At 45.9% G+C, this 19,836-nt stretch overlaps 1 protein-coding gene across 1 annotated transcript in view; it reads right to left on the reverse strand.

The window, feature by feature from the left end:
* FAM135B (family with sequence similarity 135 member B) overlaps positions 1 to 19,836 on the reverse strand; it is a 160,774-nt gene that overhangs the window by 17,774 nt on the left and 123,164 nt on the right. Inside the window, exons 7-11 of the mRNA XM_024741259.1 lie at positions 17,036 to 17,189; positions 14,909 to 14,958; positions 8,401 to 8,556; positions 7,373 to 7,446; positions 2,992 to 3,146 (exon numbers count right to left, since the gene is read on the reverse strand). Coding sequence (XP_024597027.1) covers positions 2,992 to 3,146; positions 7,373 to 7,446; positions 8,401 to 8,556; positions 14,909 to 14,958; positions 17,036 to 17,189 — 589 coding nt within the window. The remainder of the gene's footprint in view (positions 1 to 2,991; positions 3,147 to 7,372; positions 7,447 to 8,400; positions 8,557 to 14,908; positions 14,959 to 17,035; positions 17,190 to 19,836) is intronic.

Raw genomic sequence — 19,836 nt, forward strand, 5'->3', positions numbered from 1 at the left:
CGTAACTTCCTCTGTGCCAGTGGACGAAACTATCCACTGCTCCCAGTAGCCTATGGAGTAGAAACCACAACCCCTGTTGCCCAAGTTCATATAGTTACTAGATGCTGGCAAAAAAAAATTCAAATCCAGGCAATCTGGCCAACTTAAGACCTTAGGAAAACAGCCGAATTGCCTTGGGACAGGAGAGCGAGGGGGTGGGTGAGAGAAGGGATTATAGATTATATAGACAGAATTTGCAAGTTCCTGGTACAGGTTAAGTATTCCAGCCACAGTACTACAGCAGACCACGAAGAAACATTACAATTTTAGTATGAAAACGAAATTCTTTTCTTTCCCTTTTTCCACTACACTAAAAGAATGGAATATAAACCCAAAAACTTCATTGCAAATTATAAAAATTAAGGCCACCAAGCCCTTGAGGAATAAGAAAATAATTCTTTATTCGCTAATACTTTTGCTCCAGGATTAAAGCATCACCAAAGTAAAGTGTAAAACAGCAAGAACCTCAAGAAGAGCTTTGGGAAATAGACTCACAGACATAGAAAACAAACTTAGGGTTACCAGAGGGGAGGAGGAGAGACAAATTAGGAGTTTGGGATTAAAATATACACACTACTATATATAAAATAGATAACCAACAAGGACCTACTGTGTAGCACTGGGAACTACATTCAATATCTTGTAATAACCTATAATGGAAGAAAATGTAAAAAAAGACTCTCTATATTTACATAGATATGTGTATATATAACTGAATCACTTTGCCGTACACCTGAAACTAACACAACATTGTAAATCAACTACTTCAATAAAATTTTCCAAAAAAAGAATATCTTTGGGGTTTGAGCATGGATATAGGTGACTCTGTAAAAGTAGTTTTGGGGATGGGGATGGATCAGGTGAGAGGCGTGTGAGGGAAGCCTTGGGGAAGTATCCAGGCCTCTGAGAGCAACTGCCTCGGGGTTCTTCCAGGGAGATGTGACCATAAGTGCTGGGGTCCTAGCCTCAGCCGAGTCCCATGTCCAAAGCACATAACAGAAGTTGTAAGGCAATGCCGGTCCTAAAATACTCTGTAGATGTGAACAGCGCGTAGCTTCCAGGGACCTGCGTGGGCAGATGGCCCTAGAAAGACCTCCCCTAACAATGTCTTGCCACTGTGAAACTCTAGGGCAGGGATGTGATGGGCAGTAAAGAGGCTTGTCAGGGAGCCCCAGAAAGGCTGAGATTGACCTTCCAGCTAAAGCTGCAGGAGGGATGGGGCTCAGCTGAAATGAGGTTGGTTTATAAAAAATAAAGCTATGTGATAGTATATATAGCACATGTGAGCTGGGGGACTGAGATGTATACCCACTAGAGTACCTATGAATATGCACGTAAAAGAAGGACCGGAAGGTGATCTGAAGTCTAATAATGAAGTATTAGGGGGTCTGAGAGTGGGTGCTTATTTTAAATATCTTCTCTAACTGTTCAAACTTTCTGTAGTTCAATCATATAACTACAAGGAAGATCAACACATGTACATATGTACACACACACACACACAGTCTCAATCCAATGTTCTGAGCTTTTTTTTTCTTTCAATATATATATATATGCCAAATTTTATTTATTTATTTGTTTATTTATTTTTTACCTTTATTGGAGTATAGTTCATTTACAACGTTGTGTTAGTTTCAGGTGTACAGCACAGTGACTCAGTTATACATATATCCACTGTTTTATTTTTTTGTTTAGATTCTTTTCCTATATAGGCCATTAGGGAGTATTGAGATTGTTTTGAGCAGCTGGTTGACTGCCATCTCTGGAGCTCACAGGCAGTCAAGCCGTCATACAGAGCGTAGACACTAGATGTCAGGGTACAACCGAACACCGAATAACATCCTTGGTTTGCAACGTTGCAGTCCTTGGAAGTCACCTAGACTTTTTAAAACATCCTACAAATCTCAGATTGCGGAAACTCTGAAATTTAAGGGGCCCCTCCTTTAATTATGGGCAACCCAATAGAATGGTTTAAAAAATATTTTGCCCAGAGATGACAAGCCGACACGGGCTTTGGCACTGCAGTGACTCGGCTTTGAATGCTGGCTTTTACAAGCTGGGTCATCTTTGATTAACATTTACCCTCTTTGTGCCTCAGTTTTTCTCTGTTAAATAGACTTCTGAGGTTGTTTATAGGGTTAAAGAGATAAAGCTCATAAAACCTCCAGCATAGGGGCTGGCATAGTTTGGTCCTTTAAGGGATCATGGGTCTCTTTCAGCTCTGTCATTTGTACGAACTTGTTGTGTTTCCATGAGCAGGGCTGTGCAGGGGACAGGGAACGGACATTCTCTCTACAGTTTGCACTAGGCTCCTTCCAGTTGATGGATCCGTTCATTAACAAACTCTGTGCAGCCCCAGCAAAACAGATTGCAATCACGCACACACACACACACACACACACACACACACACACGCACACACACAAACATGTTACCTCTTCCCCCTGAAGTGAGCTGTTCATCCATTAATCCATATATTTATGTGCCCACCTTCTCAAATACTTCACCTGGCTCGTTCCATAAAGCAAGCACCGCATAGGAATGTCAACCGAATGCCATTTAGGTTCAATCAGAAATGAATTTATATTTGAATTGTACATTTGAGATAAGAAAAGATCTCCATCTGACTCTCAGGGGACTCTGGTGAGGGGGAGAATTTGGTTCCCATGTTACAGGTGAAAACACTAAAGCACTAAATACAATTCCACCCCAGGAGTCCAAAAGGGAGTCTTTACTCTAAGTGTCCTTTGCTTCCATTGCTTTGCCCATTCACGGCAACAAAGTCATTTCCAATAACAAGCTTACCCTTAGCTCTTGCTTCTCCTCTAGGAACTGACAAATACTTCATTGATTTGTTCCCATGGCTGCTGGGACGTACACAGAGCAACTGATGGGAACCCAGTGGTAAGCCCTACCCTTGAGGTTTCCAAAGCAAAAAAGGAGAAGGCACACCTGTGGCAGGGCAGTCCACGTATCTGTCCTCGAAGATAACGGGCAGAGTGTTCCAGTCGCCGTCAATGTCCAGACACTCTGCGGGGAGCGGGGGCATGGTGGTGAGGTACTCTGAATTCCGGACATCCAGAGACAGCTGGCTGTGGGTCTGGATCCTGGGGAACACAGACCCGATGAGCATTCAAGGAAGATTTAAAGGTTTTAAACTTACTGCTCCATCCCTCTTATCCCAAGACAGCATTCAGAAAATGTTCAGTAGACTCTAACAATTGTCATCTGTCTGTCTCCCCTCCCTTTCTTCCCAGCTACCTACCCAGCCCCCAAAGCCCTAGTCTGCTTTGAATCAGAACTGCTCTCGGTGCTGACATGGATTGTGTGTTTAGGCAAAACCCCAGGGCATTTAGCACATACCAATTAGTAGAATGTAATAAATACCATTCTAGTGGAATGTACGCTGAGTTTCTAAATAGCTAGGAATCGTAAATTCGTGTTTTGGAGGAAACACCTGAATCTATATATACTTTACTCCTACTTCTCTAACTACCTATAGCACTTAGGGTCTTAATCGTATTTGGTGGCATTTGAATTCAGAACCATCTAAAATTGCCTTTTTACTGCTTGCTGTGTGGACAACAGGATCCTTGATTAGGGTATCAATTCCCCTAGTTCAGGAGCCATATTTCTGGTTTCCTGCCTACAGGATTTTAAAAGGCCCCTTATTCCTCCTCCATGACCCAGATATCACTCCACGAGTAGTGATATGATTCCAGAATTTGAAATAAATAGTATTCCTAGTTCAAAGGCTGGGCTGGTGGAAAACGTTTACTCCCTTCTCCTCAAGTCCCTGCAAAATGGCAAGAGTTTATTTTTCCCCCACGAAGGGAAAATTATTAACAATCCATCATTTTTCTCCATGCCAGCTCAATCACTCTTGCCCAAGCGAAGATGATGCTCTTATCGGGTTGGTGAGTTTGGGAGAAGAATTGAGCACGCATAGCTTTCTGTCTGTCTGTCTTTCTGTCTCTTTGTCCAACTGCAGACGTTTTTAGAGCAGCCTGACTCTGGAAGTCCCAAACTCACTCTCCAGCCCTTTAGATTATCTGCCCGCAGAGAACAGTTCTGTAGCTGTGGAACGTTGCACAGGCCAGGGCAACTTCTGTAATCTAGCATCCTCAGTAAGAAATATGAAGAAGAAGGACATATACGCACATGTGCTATTTTATATATGTATATTTAACATAAATATTAAATGTGTGTATTTCATTCGCCTCTTATTTCTCAATTGGATTTTAACCTATGAAAGAAAAAGAGAAGCAATTTATTCTCTCCCTCAAGGCCATGAAGGCCGTTGCAAATTCATCATCCTTTGGGCCTCTGTCTGAATATTTAAATGGAACTTTGGTGCAATCAGTTCTGCACTTCTCAGCTCTCATCAATTTTTGGTCCAGTTTTCAGCTTATTAACAAAGTATATTGATTGAACACCAACATGCATAGGATGGTGTGTACAGGGTAGGGAGTAAACCTAGAGGATTGAAACTTGATTCTGGACCTAAAGAACTTATAGAGTCATGAATAAGTTAGGTGGTTAATCAGGTAATTATAATACAACAGGGTAGATGCTGGAGAGTCAGAACTAAGTTATTGTAGGCAGGGAGTTCTCTCTTGCTGGAATGTAGTATACAGACATTGTGAATGTGACCACACACCTCAAACAATGCTTCTCACGTGTTAACAAATAACTAAAAATTCCAGGGCATGTACCCTATGAGCTACCACCTCACACCTGTTAGGAATGGCTATTACTGGAACAAACAAGTGTTGGTGAGTATGTGGAGAGGCTGAAACCCTTGTGCCCTGTTGAGGGGAAGGCACAATGGTGCAGCTGCCGTAGAAAACAGTATGGAAGTTCCTCAAAAACTCCAAAATAGAGATACCATATGAGCTGGCAATCCCACTTCTGAGTATTTATCCCAAATACTTGAGATCCGTATATTTAAGAGATATTAGCACTCCTATGCACATAACAGCACTGTTCGTAACAGCCAAGATATGAAAACAAGCTCACTGCCCATGGACAGATGAATGGATAGAGAAAATGTGGGACAACGGAATATTATTCAGCCTTGAAAAAGGAGATTCTGCAAATCTGTGACAACAGGGATGGATTTTGAGACTATTACGCTAATAATGCCAGTCACAGAGGGACAAACATTGCATGACTCCGCTATACATGAGGCGTCTACACTAGTCAGATTCCTAGAATCAGAGAGGGGAGGGGTGGTTGCCACGGGTTGGGAGAGGGGAAAATGGAGAACTGCTCATCACGGGGCATAAAGTTCCAATGAAGTAAGATGAAGTGTTGGAGCCAGTTCATATTGGCTTGCAATAGCCATGAATCCACATTCAGTGCTAACATATCCCTGGCTTGAAATTGACTACGGTGGGAGCATCGACACATGGAAATTGGCAAACACTACAGACTGGAGGTTTTTTTGTTTGTTTTTGCTTTCCTGAGGGCTAGTTGTGAAACATTTATGAGGACCCTGGCCATACCTCTTCTCATAATTTTCTAGGTCCTTACCTTGATGTGTTTTTCTTTACTGATCACTATCTGAAATGGTATCATGTACTTCCTGCCTGTCTCTCCACTAGAATGAGTGATCCATGGGGAGAACGTCTTTATTCTGTTCCCTGCTGTATCCCCAGCGTCTACGTGAAGAGCAAACATTTGTGTAAGCCATCAGGCATCACCTAAGTCCTTCTGAGCAGAGTCTGCAGCTGCCCCAGGTCGGGTCCTGTGCCTGGATGTTCTCATGTGATCCTCACAGCTACTATCCTACCCATTTTAAGGAAACAAAGACTAGGTGAGCTTCAGGGAAAAAAACAAACAGAAAATTAATTCTCTCAAGGATCTGCTGCGAGTAGAGGAGCAGGATTTTGAACCCAGGTCTCCCGGATACCATATCATCTGCACTTTGTACAAGTGGTTGTCATTCCAACAAAACTCTTCCAGGATGCTAGCTGCCTATGTGTCTGTCACCTCCTTGTGTGTTCACACTCCTTGGGAATGCAGCCAGGGCCTGGCAGTCTGAGGTTTACATATCGTTGTGGTGATTTGGAATTAGATGTCCTGCAGTGGTCTTGAATTGCAGTGCTTTGCTCAGTGGTCCTCAAAGTGATTCTTACATTTGCCAAATTAACTCTCCCAATTTTCATTTTAAAAAATACAGTTGGTTCTAGCAGGGGGCTGGACTGAATGAATGAATGCATGAGTGAGTGACTCTAGATATTTCTAGAAAAGCCATTTTAACATGAGATATGTTTTCCTTGGTGCCCCTCTCAATTTCAGAATCCATGAGGCAACCTTCAACATTGCTGTAACTTTCCAACTAGAATTAAGTGTGGGGAGAAAATAAGGTTATAAAGATGAAGGTGAAAAGATCTTCGGGTCTGTCCTAAGTGATGGATGGATTTCAAGTGTTTCTCCTGCTGGATTTACTATAGCATCTCAAACATTATTCCATCCACATTTAGTTTGGAGGCAAACGTACTATTCAGAAACCCAAAGAAATGCTTGGACTTGTGTAGCCATGGCCAGACATCTTGGAGGAAGCACTGATTGTGCCCACAAGGGAAATCTACAATGAGAGACAATGACCTCATCTTACGTCAACCCTTCGACTTTTCTGAATTTTTTTTTTTTTTCAGTACGCAGGCCTCTCACTGCTGTGGCCCCACCCATTGCGGAGCACAGGCTCCGGACGCGCAGGCTCAGCGGCCGTGGATCACGGGTCCAGCCGCTCCGCGGCATGTGGGATCTTCCCGGACCGGGGCACGAATCCGTGTCCCCTGCATCGGCAGGCGGACTCTCAACCGCTGCGCCACCAGGGAAGCCCCTTTCTGAATATTTTTTAAATTTTTCTGGAGGAAATCAAACTTAGATTTTCATCTGTCCTCCTAATTAGGTAGTTCAGCCTTAATTCTTATGCTAAATGCATTTCATAGCTGCTGCAGAGTCTCAGGTGGCCTTTTTTTTTCTGACATTGCTTGTGCCCACACCACCTGCTTCTAATTCATTTTGCAAAGAGGACTCAACACAGATGTCTTCAGGGACCTAGGAAGTCTTGATTCTGTCTACAGAACCATAAGGATACTCAACAACAACAAAATACTTTGTCTATTGATCTTCTCTGACACCTGCCAGCTCCTGCCTCTGCAATTTGTCTGACTCTTTTGCCTTCAGAGAAAATTCACCTGAATGTGCAGAGGTGGGCAGACTTCTCTCCTTCATGATTGGAGATGAAGGGAAGAAATAACTTTGAACAAGAATGTCCTTGGCGCTCAGGGTTCACGATGTGGGCATGCAACTGGTTACTTACAGATTTTCCTGAAAGGTCAAGACTGCAAGTTTTTGGTGCTCCATATAAAAGAAGGCCTCGGAAAACCTTCGGACCTGAGGAATAAAATAGTATAAACAAAATAACTCACTGGGTGGGTTTGGCCTTCACTTTTTTTTTTTTTAATTATTTACTTATTTATTTTGGGCCACACCATGCAGCACGTGGGATCTTAGTTCCCGACCAGGGATCGAACCCGTGCTACCTACAGTGGAAGCGCAGAGTCTTAACCACTGGACCACCAGGAAAGTCCCTAGCTTTGACTTTTTAAAAAGAAATTAAGGCTCAACGAGGGAAGTAACATATATTAATATCAGGGAGAGCTCAGCCCACAACCCAGAGGTTCTGGAACACTAGTATTTCTACCCACCCCCCAGCTGCCCTCTCTATTTCTGGTTCTTAGCACAAACCTGATTTATGGACACAATTGAATGCATGTTTATGAATCTGCTCTTGGCTTGCGTTCTGTCGTTTGTACATTTGGGCCTTATTTCTTCTACTAGAATATGCGACCCTTGAAAACAGAGGCCATAGATAAATGCAGATGAAACAGAATGTCCAGCGCTAGTCACCCAAGTGTGTCCTCTGAGCGCTTTGTAGACTTAGCGCTTTGGTCCTCTTGCCGGAAATGAGAAGACCGACGTCTTTTATTATGCGTTGGTACCTGCCACTGTGCACTCAAGCTGGGGGCAAAAAATGCACTAGGAACAATGGAGTAGATGTGAAGACACTTCTTTGAAACACTATCAAAGCACTTCGTCATATCCCTGAGATTGGTTTGCTATCACTTGGTAGCCAAGGAAGGTATTTTCTGAATAGTAGACCAAAGATGTGAAAGCCGAAGGAAGTTCATAAAGTTTCACTGCTGGTTCAGGGTGGAGAAGGGCTAGTACTTGGGTCTACGGAAGTCAATCCCGACTTTTATTCTGCCCAGTGAGCCAACTGTCGTAAAGCTTCCTTGACAGATCACTGGTGCATGATTAGAGAATTGATACCATTTAACCCCTTACCCGCAAGGTGTGATGCTCCTGGGTGAGATAAGCGGTCACTTGGGAGTGTAATGTCACCGTGTCCAGGAACTGGGTCCACAGAGCCATCAGGTGGGAGGCCAGCTGGGCAAGATCCTTACTTATCTGCTCAGCTATCTTCTCTGGATTATTCAACATCTGGGGAGGCAAAAGGGTGGCAGTAAAGGACCTCTGCTCCATGAAGCTACTGCCGTCTTCCTCCTGAAGTCTTTACTGGCTTCTCTGCTTTAAACGAATCCCTCTCCTTTCTCTGGACTCTCTTCTGCATCCTATTACGTTCTGAACTCATTACTCGACGATCATGATAGCTTCCACTTATTAATATCTACTAGTTGGCAGGTAGAACACTAGGTGTTTTTATATGCCCTCTCCTATTTAATCCCCACAATGAACCTTTGGTAAAGTTACTGTAGCCATCATTTTATACAAAAATTAAATGAGAGAGGATGAAATAGCACACCCAAGGTCACACAGAGCTGAGATTCAACTGTAAGACCATCTCACCACAAAGCCGTGGCACTACACTGACGTTACAGAGTAGGCGTCGTAAAACATCTCCCGAGAAACAATAAAGTCTTTATAACCTCACGGCATCTGACTTGCTAGGAGATTTCCACATGGCCGTGCTCAGTAGACCTGTCACCATCTTCCCCCCAACACTCCAAATTTCTTAAGGAGGATCCCAGGTTGTCTTAACGAAAGCTTGAAGGACCCAGCCTACAGAGGTCTGGAGCCCCTGGGGGAACTTTTGGCTAGCTTCAGTTTAGAACTACGAGAGCCGTCTGCCTGGGGGTAACTTTCATTGTGGAGAGCTGAGAAGAGAGATCACATATCTGAGGACAGCCAGAGAACCAGTGGTCCAAGACTAACGCTGAATTCTACGCTTCATCACTTACCCACCAAGAATTTAACGTGCATCTCCCATATCCCAGGCACGTGTTTAGAATACGTGGGAGCACAGAGATGGATTAGAGAGTGTCTCTTGGGACTTCCTTGGCGGTCCAGTGGTTAAGACTCAGCACTCCCAATGCAGGGGGCCCGGGTTCGATCCCTGGTCGGGGAACTAAGATTCTGCATGCCACAGGGTGCGGCAAATAAATAAAGTGAAGTTCAGTAAATGTATTCAAAAGATAAGGAGTGTCTCTGCCTGCAGAGAGCCTCATTCACCAGAGGAGATAGGAACGTGGGTTAACCCTGAGGAGTATAGCCAATATTTTATAACTTTAAATTTAGTATAATCTGTAAAAATATCAAATACTATGCTGTATATCTGAAACTAATACATTGTAAATCAACTGTATTTCAATAAAAATAGGTTTACACCATCCCTATCCTTAATATGCTTAATATGCTTAAAAAGTCAACTTAAGAACACTGGGAAAAAAAAAGAGTGGTGGGCATCAGGACACATAACCATTGCTGTTTCAAACCCATCTCTGAGCTCCTTCTTTGCCATGTGCCTCAGTTCCTTCATCTGCAAAATGAGTGTGCAAAGCAAATAACCCTTTATTGGGTGTAACAATGTATGGGGAGACTAAGTTCAAAGCCTTGCTTGAAACGCTGAAAGTTCCCTTCACTCTTCTTGGACTAAAGGCTGATGCTAGTATAAGGCATGCTGGGTGGAGCAAAGCATCTGAGAGTAAGAAAAACAGAGAAGGGCTTCCCTGGTGGCGCAGTGGTTGAGAGTCCACCTGCCGATGCAGGGGACATGGGTTCGTGCCCCGGTCCGGGAGGATCCCACATGCCGCAGAGCGGCTGGGCCCGTGAGCCATGGCCGCTGAACCTGCGCATCCGGGGCCTGTGCTCCGCAACGGGAGAGGCCACAGCAGTGAGGCCTGCGTACCGGAAAAAAAAAAAAAAAAAGAAAAACAGAGAAGAAGGAATTTGACACTCTGTAGGGCTCTTTAATTGTTGGGTATTGCAGCTTTGTAATTAATGACTAGCTTCCGGGTACAAGGCATCATTCACCTGTAGCATCTCTAAGCTGCTTCTTCCAAGAGGAAAGATCAGTCTTTGGTGACAACACAAGCTACAAAACTCCAAAACGAGAGAATGACCCTGTCTTCTGATGGAAGCACTGTTTCCATCACTGGCTCTGTTGGGAGACAGGGACCAAACATGGAACGTCCACTCTTGGTTCAGTCCCATAATCCATGGCCCAAAGTGTTAAGAGGCAGAAAAGGAAGGATTGGGTTGGAGAGAGTCGGGGATGTGACTGGCCACTGGAAAACCTCGAGGCTGGAGAGTAAGGCTTTTAGATGGTCTATTAGTGGCTTATCTTTACATTCTCCAACACGTTACCCTCACTAACAGACGCCACGCTTCTGCATCAGCACCGGACACCTTTCTGCCCTGACAACGTTCCCGGCCTTCCCTCTGGCGCAGTGCTGCCCATGGCTCCAGCCACACCAACCTGAACACACAGCTCTTTCCAAGCACCAGGGCCTTGATCGGGCTGCACGTTCTCCTTGGAATGCCTACTGCCTCTTCCAATCTCCTTTCTCCCTCTCTTCACCACTTCGGACTTGTCTGTTCTCCACCAGGTAACTGTTTCAGAAGCCCGTGCAGTCACTCTTGTTCCTGATGGTTCTTTCAGAATTTCTCCCGTGTGCCACGTGTAAGCCTAGCCTCCCTTCTCCTTGCGGTCTACTTGACCTTGCACAGACTACTCTCATGGTACCACTTGCCATATGGTGCTTTGGTACCCTCCTTTGCCTGCACCCCAAGCTTTAGCCTTCTCAATATTCTCGGTACCTATACCGTGGCTGATGGATGATGGAAACTGGATAACTCTTTATTGAGTCAGCTGGTGACTTGGCATCAGTGAGAGGCACCCGTGCCTTAGGAACTGGACTTCCTTTACTGGCCTTCTCGCCCTGATACCCACGGCTCTCCCCACTGTCCACTCCAGCAATTCTGGCAAACACAGCATGAATTCTGAGCTCAGCCCCCAGAGAGGAAAGGAAAAGCCATTCATTAAATGTGTCTAAGGGAGCATTATTTTCTTCCCCGAGTTGATGACAGCAATGGTTCCAGATAAGATTGAGGAAGCTTCTAATTAAGCCACAAGAGGACTTTCCTGCTCTCACAGAGGCCTGGGCCTGTTCAGGTACAGATGATGGGTGTGGAAGGGTCTCTCTGGCAAGAAAACGAGAAGCCCTTCACGCTGACAAGGAGGCAGTCTGGACCCAGTGCCATTTCAGGTGAAGCTCCTGAAAAATATACAGCTCCCCCCCCGCCGTGCTTTTCACCTGGGTCTAGCCACGCTCCTTGGCTCATTTACTCACCACCTCCGCCCCTTGCTCTGTTTACTGAAGTCTGAGCTTGGAGTATGCTGAGCTCTGGGAAGCCAAAGATAAATATGTCCAGTCCTGGAAGGGGCACATGGTCCAGTTACAGCTATTTATTTCGATAGTTAGACCTACAAAGTACTATGAAAGAGACAGGTCCTGAGTGCTGTGAAAGGGTCATGGAAGGCTTCCCGGAGGAGGTGATGCCTGCGTTGTGTCTTCAAGGTAAGCAGGTGTCAGGTGGAGAAAAGCCTGCTTTATACACCCTGAGCTACCGCGTTCTCTCACCATGGGCCTTACTCCTGGCTGCACACTCAATCACTGGGAGACCGTAAAGCGTTTGGGCCCATCCCTGAGGGTAGGACTCAGACACCAGGATTTTTCCATTGCTGTCTGGTAGACACTCAACATGATCTGAACCTGTCTGCTGTACCAAAGCACGTGGCTGAGTTTCATTAGAACCTTTTCACCTGGTACGGAGAGCACAAGCCATCCCTTTTCTAACCAGGCTGCACAGCAGGAATCCTGATCATGGGCTCCAATCACATTTCCAGCCCAGACCCCCAAAACGGGCTTCAAAGGCTCCCTCTGCAGCCGTCCTGGGCCCCGAGCACCCATGGTGCTTCCGTCAGGCCGAGTCTCACCCTGGCTTTGCATGGTTGTTCCCTCCCCGCCTCACTCCTAATGCCACCTACAGCCTCCGGTGCTCACACAGGCCCCTCGTCTTACACTTCCCGGTCCAGCACCGATGCTATTGAGAGCTCCCGCCTCCTGTGTGAACAAATCTGTGTCACCCCAGGCTGTTAGTCCTGGGGAGCTCTCTGCCATCTCTGTTGTATTCCCAACAAATGGCAGAGTAGCTGGCACACCGTAGGTGCTTAAGAAGCGTGTATAAGATTCACACAGAGTAAAGGTGCAGATGAACTACTCCATGAGTGTAGAGCTCTATGTTTTCAAATTGTCTTAAACCACCTGAAACAGTTTCCACTATCCAATCCATCCTTGAGATGGATGCTTTTGTGACCATGTGCTTGGTTGACCACTAGGTGGCGATGTCCTGCCTCTAAAAGTTCTGTGGGCTGTGAATGTGCCTTTTGGGGAGGCGGAAAAAAAAAACCGCAGACCAGGCTGTGCTCCTCCCAGACTCCCCCTTTCCCTCCGTGTCACCCAGCTGCATCCCTGCAGCAGTCAGCTAATTTGGTTGCTTTGTACCAAATAAAGCCTGAGGCAACACTGTCACTCAAAACCAGGGGCCTTTTCCCTGCAGTTTGGGGGCCGGTACCAAAGGAAGCGGGCAACCCGCTGCGTTTTCATGAAATATATCTAAGAACTCATTGGTAGCCTGAGCTGCGGCCTGAACCACTGCAGGGACCAGATGTATCAATATGGCGGTGGCTCGCAGACGGCCTTGGGTTCAGGCCCCCGGCCCATCCCTTAGTGGTTCAGGGACCATGATGCTCCTCTCTGTCTGCTTGTGGCCAAACGCATGGGGACATATCCACGTCTCCCCCTGCACTCGCAGGCTGCAGTGGGGGGACCCCTGGTGCATTTGTACGTTTCAGGGGTACAGCATAACGATACATGTACATACTGCGACACGACGGCCACAACAAGGTTACTTAATACACCTATCACCTCACATAGTTACAGTTTTCTTTTTCTTGTGATGAGAACTTTTAGGATCTACTCTCTTGGTAAATTTAAAATATAGAATACAGTATTGTTAACTATGATCACCATGCTGTATCCCCAGAACTTACTTATAACTGGAGGCTTATACCTTTTGACCACCTCCCCCCATTCCCCTCACCTCCCCCCATCGCCCCTGGCAATCACCAATATGGTCTCTGTTTCTATGAGCTTTTTTTTGTTTTTAGATTCCACATATAAGTGAGATAATACAGTATTTGTCTTTCTCTGAATGGCTTATTTCACTTAGCGTCATGCCCTCAGGGTTCATCCATGTTGTCACAAATGGCAAGATTCCCTTCTTTTTGATGGCTGTATACTATACCACTGCATACAGACACACTGCGTTTTCTTTACGCCTTTGGGTGGACACTCAGGTTTCTTCCATGTCTTGGCTATTGTATATAATGCTACAATGGACATGGGGGTGCAGATACCTCTTCAAGATAGCGATTTCATTTCCTTCAAATAAAGACCCAGAACTGGGATGGCTAGATCGTATGGTAGTTCTATTTTTTAATTTTTTGAGGAGCCTCCATACTGTTCTCCACAGTGGCTGCACGGATTTTCATTCCCACCAAGTGCTCCACACCCTCGCCAGCACTTACCCCTTGTCTTTCTGATGAGAGCTATTTAACAGGTGTGAGATGCTATCTCATTGTGGTTTTGATTCATCTGGGGAACTTGTAATGAAAATGCAAATCCCTGAGCTCTACTCCCATCTACTCTGTTTCAACCAGTTTAGATGGGACCCAGGCCAGGGTGCGTCTAAAGTCCAAATGTGTTTCTACTGAGAGGCCAGGGATGAGAAACAGTGGTTTTAAAAGACAGAAACGTCAGTTTGCAATGAGACAGTCTCATGAGTCCTGCTCTGAGCATGGATTAGCTGTGTCACTGACCCTGAGCTACACACTCCTTTCCATCTCATCTGACTCTCGTTACATGAGGATAGCTGTGCTCACCCAGACCATCCAACGCAATGGGATGTGAAAGTGTTCCAGAGATTGTAAATAACAGAACAGCATGCATTTGCCAAGTACTCACTAAGCACATACTCTTAATATGTGATTGATGAACTTTTGGCAAACGCAAAGCACTGTTTTCAAAGTCATCATCTTAATGGCAGCTGGCCTCCTGCCACGTGTGAGCCACCTGAGCACAGGTGCAAGGTTTCTGTCACCCTCCGTGAGAAGCACATAGCCCGCAGTCAATAAACGTTTGTTAGATGCATGGTTAATAGACAAATAAAAAGTGTGAAATGTCAGGGAAACCAAGACCTGTCAACCCGTTTGGTGTTTTTCAAAATATCTAGCACATGGCCAGGCACACGACAGGTGTCTAAGAGACACAATGATTAGAGCAGTGGATGGAAGAGTATTTCTTCAGTTTAAGATCTAACGTGAGGTAACCAGTCGTGTCTTTTCATCTCTGATTTCTACACCAAGCAAGCAACTATGTTTGCCCCACATAACTACTGCCCTTCAGAACTAAGGAGTCAGTTTCCTAATTACCTGTAGCTCTGAGCACAGCTGAGAGAGTGTCTCTTCAACAGCAAGTGACTCTAGGAAAGAAAAAAAAAACCCACACAATTAAATGGACACACACTGAAATGCAGAATTTGTTAACGGAATGAACGGAGCACAGATTTCAAGTCGGCATTGACGTCACAGAAAAAAATACAGCTTCTGTGGACTTTCCTTCTCTATTCTGTCTAAAGGGTCCTGTTTATAAAGAGGGTGATTTGGAGCCATGTGTTGACGCTAGATAAAGGTCAACATTGTTCCATGGATGCATTTCTGAGAAACAGGAGAGCCCCACGTTCACTTTGTGTGGTCCAAAGCGATTCCACATTCTGTTGTGCTTTTGCGGGTATGTAGCACGTGCAGGCACGCACACGTACACACACGTCTGTGTGACACATCTAGGACCTGGATCTGTATGTCCTTCATACAGGTGGATGTTCAGAAGTCCAGGGAAGTGGGGTAGCAGAGCTAAGAGCACTGCTCAGCGCCACCAACTCGTCCCAGTCTTCCACACCGACTACAGAGAAGCCCGCAACCCCGCCGTCTTATAGCTTGAACGGGGTGGACTCTGGCCACCTGTGGTTTCCCGGTCGCAGCTGTGCCTGTGTTTGAACTTTCCCCTAGTTCCATGAGGCTGTGGTCAGACCTTGCACGTGGCCGACGCTCACGGATGAGCACATGCTGCCCGTCCAGCAGCTGTCCTCAGCTCTGTGAGCCCCACGAGGCATAATGCACTTTTATCACTGATCATGGCTGTGCGCTTGGGGTCTGGCACAGTGCCTGGTACACAGTAAACATTCAACAAAAATATGGTGAGTGAGTGAATGAACAAATAAATTCAGTTCCTTTGGGTTAAAAAAAAAAAAAAAAAGTCGAAGCAAGAAGCCAACTGCTAAGACACTGTTTTCATTCTACCCCTGAGCTAAACTGGCTCTGAACTGTGTGGGTCTCCTGTGAGTGCATCTGACCTGAAAAATTTCAACTCCAAGATCACGTGCTTCAAAGAGGGCATTAGAGCTGACAAAGCCAGATGGTAAGACGGCACCAGAAATCCATGCAACAACTACAACGTTGCCCCTACTCCTTCATCCTGTGCGCCAAGCACTGTGTGTGAGGGATCTGGGGGTCTTCTGCCCTCCAAGACCCCCAGTCTAGCGGGGAAGAGAAACATGCAAATAAATGATTGCTGTGTGGTGTGTTCAGTGTAGTAACGGATAATGCACAAGGCCATCAATACTGCCAGGGCATGGCTATCTCCACAAGGAAGGTCTCAGGGTGCAGGGAGGGAAGTTGAGGTTCCTTCCCGGCAGGATTGTTATTACCCTTGAATACCAGGCTAAGGACCTGGCTTCTGTTCTAGGGTCAAAGGGCCTCATTAGAAGACTTTGAGCAAAACCACAACCCGCCACCTGCCGTAAATGAGTGTGACCCGATATAAAGACTCTGCCCCGGGCATCACTGAAGAATCTCTGTGCTCCTGCCTTGTTGTGCCACACACTGTGACCCTGAGCAGTCATTTCACCTCTCTGAGCTTCAGTTCCACCATCTGTCAATCAAGAGGGATGAGGCCCAATGACCATGATGTCTGATGATGGACAAGAAGCGATCCACCCCCAGAAAACCAAAACCAAATATGGTGACTACTGAGAGCTTGCTAATGTCATCCAGATGACATATATATATATATATATATGTAGAAATACCTACATATATAAATGTAGGACTGTTTTATACTCTTGTAAGTTGCAATACAGTGACTACAGCCTAATTAAGAAAAAGGCTGTAAACAGGCATTTTCCCTTAGACAGCAACTCCACATTATGTACCCATAGCACCAGGTGGGTAGTAGGTGTTTAATAAATGCTTTGTGGATGAATGAATGAGCAAATGAATGTGACTTGGGGTGCTTGCGTCCTTTCTCCCTGCATTGGCACGTCCAAGATTTTCTCCTGCTAGAGTGATGTTGAATACAAAAGAAAAAAAAAAAAAAAATCTGAAACGGTGCTTGCTACTGTGACATTTACAAAAGCATGCTGAGTTTTCTCGAGCCCCAGTCCAAAAGAGGAAGTTCGGTCGGCTGCTGGGGTGAGTTTTCCCCTGTGCCCAGCCCCTTACCCAGCTCCATGCGTGGCAGCTCAGGGATGTCCCTCATGATGGTCAGGAAGTAGGCACGGAGTCCCCGGTAGGCGTGTAAGAGCAGGAAGCACACGTCCCGGTGCCACTTGTAAGCATGCTGCATGCAGTTGTCAGAGGGCACGTAGAAGCTCCCCTGCAGGGGAAAACAGAAATGCAAGCTGACGGCTATCCCACGCGGCCAGGTCCTGAGCAAAACTGGGAAGCGCTTCAAGATGCCAACAGAAGAGTTGGAATGTCTTCCCTCTCCCTCTGTAGGGGGAAACCACTGAAACTGGCCAAGCCTCTATCTTACTGTGTTCAAATTAAAATAATAGTAGTAATAATAATATTAGATGATGGTGATGATGAGGACACAGACCTCGCAGGTTTGGGGCAACTGAATGTCACCCACATACAAGCCTCCTTCTCTTGCCACTGTAAGAAGAAGCCATGGGACAGACTGAGGTGGGCTCCTTTTCACAGGGAGATGAGGCATTTAGAAAGACCTTTGTATTGATGGATTAATAGCACACGGTGCTGAGAAGGAGAAAAATGCTTTGCTGTAAAACAGGAAGCAGCTGTGAGTTGCAGTTCTCAGTACTGAAAGTGTAAGAGACTGTGTGAGAATGCGCTGTACATTCTACTGTGTTGGTAGCTGTAGGACGCATTACAGCCGTAGAATTCCACACACGTCATTTGTCTGATGAGGAGAAGATGCTTAAGTCTACAGTTTACTTGGAGGCCCAGACACGATGGAAAAGAAGGACCAGGACAGTCCTGACTTCCTTGCAGCCTCCCTAGAGAAGGATGGCTTGGGGTGAATTTCAGGAAGGATTTGTTTTAAGAACAGAAGAAGGAAATCTCACCAGGATGGGTTTGGGCAGAAAAAGGGAGGCACTGAGTAGTAAGCTTGAGAATTCCGTGGACGTAGGAATCTATTGCTCACGTGGATAAGAGGAGCGCAAGCAAATGTCTGTTCATGATCCATCCAGGGCTTCCTAGCCTGTCCTGCTGGGAGAAGCGCCAGGTGCAGTGCTGGTGGAATCGCATCCTCTCGGTTTCTGTGAGTTGACTTGCATAGTTGTCGATGCGGCAGCCTCTTGTTTCCTTTCTTCTTTGCTGCCATCTAAGAGGGTTGAGTTGGTCCACTGGGGGCGGGACAGGTCTGATAAGGGTCAGGAGCCACCTGAACTCCATCTGTACCCCCAGTGGTGCCATGAAGGCAGACAATGGTGGGTATAATTATATTTGCTCTCATCATGATAGGTGGTACAAATTAGGAAACCTGGATGGAGGTCTCAGGTCTGCCGTCACCTCACTCTGAGGCGGTCTTAGATTCGTTCCCTGGGAGAAAGACTGCAAGACAGAGATTGGCCTGCAGGAAGGTCATGGCGTGTGCTCTTGGGAGCAACGGCCATGCGAGAGTAGGGTGGGGCAGAGGGAGGAGGTACACTGCACTGTCATGCAGGCACAGGGACCTCAGTCGATCCCAGGGGGAGCTCTGGACCTGCAGCTGTCTGGCCTTGAGACAGAGGCCAGGTCTTTGTACCCATGCACTGACTGTCACTGGGCATGGGTTACCTCGGGGAAGAGGTGTGACCTTGGTCGGCAGCTCTCCCAGACAGGGCAATTTCCAGAGAGGGACTTGGCCATATGCAGTTGGCCACCATCACCCTTGGTAGAATGAGGAAGGAGCGATTCAGGCGTGAAGATAGAAACTGGGCACCACAGAACTCCCCGGAGAAAGTCTCAACAGCATCCTTTACTCCCCAGTGCCTCAAATTAAACCTGGCTTTACGTTATGAGGTCCCTTCTGATTTGAACATAACAGAGACATTCAACGAGCTTTGTCATAAAAAGACTTTTCCGTTTCATAAGCAGGAAATTCAGTCAGGACATCTGTGGTTGCCAGACACTCAGGGTAACTTGCATATTCCCATTTCTCATCTTTCCTATTAAGATCAGAAGTCAGTACAGTAGTAGGAAGACCAGCAAAGCTTGTGCATAGCAGGGTGTGTGTGTTGGACTCCCCAGGTCTATAGAGCAAGGAATAATCCACTATTCATGAAACATCTAGATATTCCCATCATACTGTATCTCAGTGGATGCTTTATCACCTTATAAGGCAGATATTCTAATATGTGTTCAAAATAGAATACAGATATGGTAAAAATCTCAGTATTACCAAAGGAAACACAATATAAAGTTTCCTATTCCCTGGAGTCCAATAATTTTCTTGTACATCCTTCTACAAAGTTTTTATATGCATACGCACCTATGTGTATATATGTGCGCTTATATACGTATATGTCCTAAAAGCACAGAGAGCCACTCACGTTGAAAAATGCTCTGGGTATCTCTTGGCTACTCACTTTCATCGCTTATGCCTTGAAGTGACCAAAGAAGTGACAGCAACTCCAATTCCCATTTCATAGATTGAAGACTGTGGCTCAGAGAATCTAGCGAGCTGTACGAGTCACTGTGCTTTGGCCGCAGCAGAAAGGATTCTCAAGTTCACGTGCTCAGTGAAGGCAGGCCTCTGTCATCTGCCATGTGTGCCTTTGAAAAGCATGGCTGGCAGAGGACAGCAGCTCCGCTAGGTCTGCTCACTTTGACATAGGCATTAATACAAGTCCTGCAGTGACTCCATTATCTGTGACTAAGCAGAACTGAAAGCAGACAGAGGATTAACAAAGGCATCAGATCTCGCAGCTCTGAGTCCACAGCCTGTTTACCTCAAACACCCCTGAACCCTCCAATTTCTGGTCCTGCTACCTGCTCCCAACTGCATTTTCTTATCA

Source organism: Neophocaena asiaeorientalis, unplaced genomic scaffold, assembly GCF_003031525.2.
Source record: "Neophocaena asiaeorientalis asiaeorientalis breed wild unplaced genomic scaffold, Neophocaena_asiaeorientalis_V1.1 scaffold177, whole genome shotgun sequence".
NCBI classification, from domain to species: domain Eukaryota; kingdom Metazoa; phylum Chordata; class Mammalia; order Artiodactyla; family Phocoenidae; genus Neophocaena; species Neophocaena asiaeorientalis.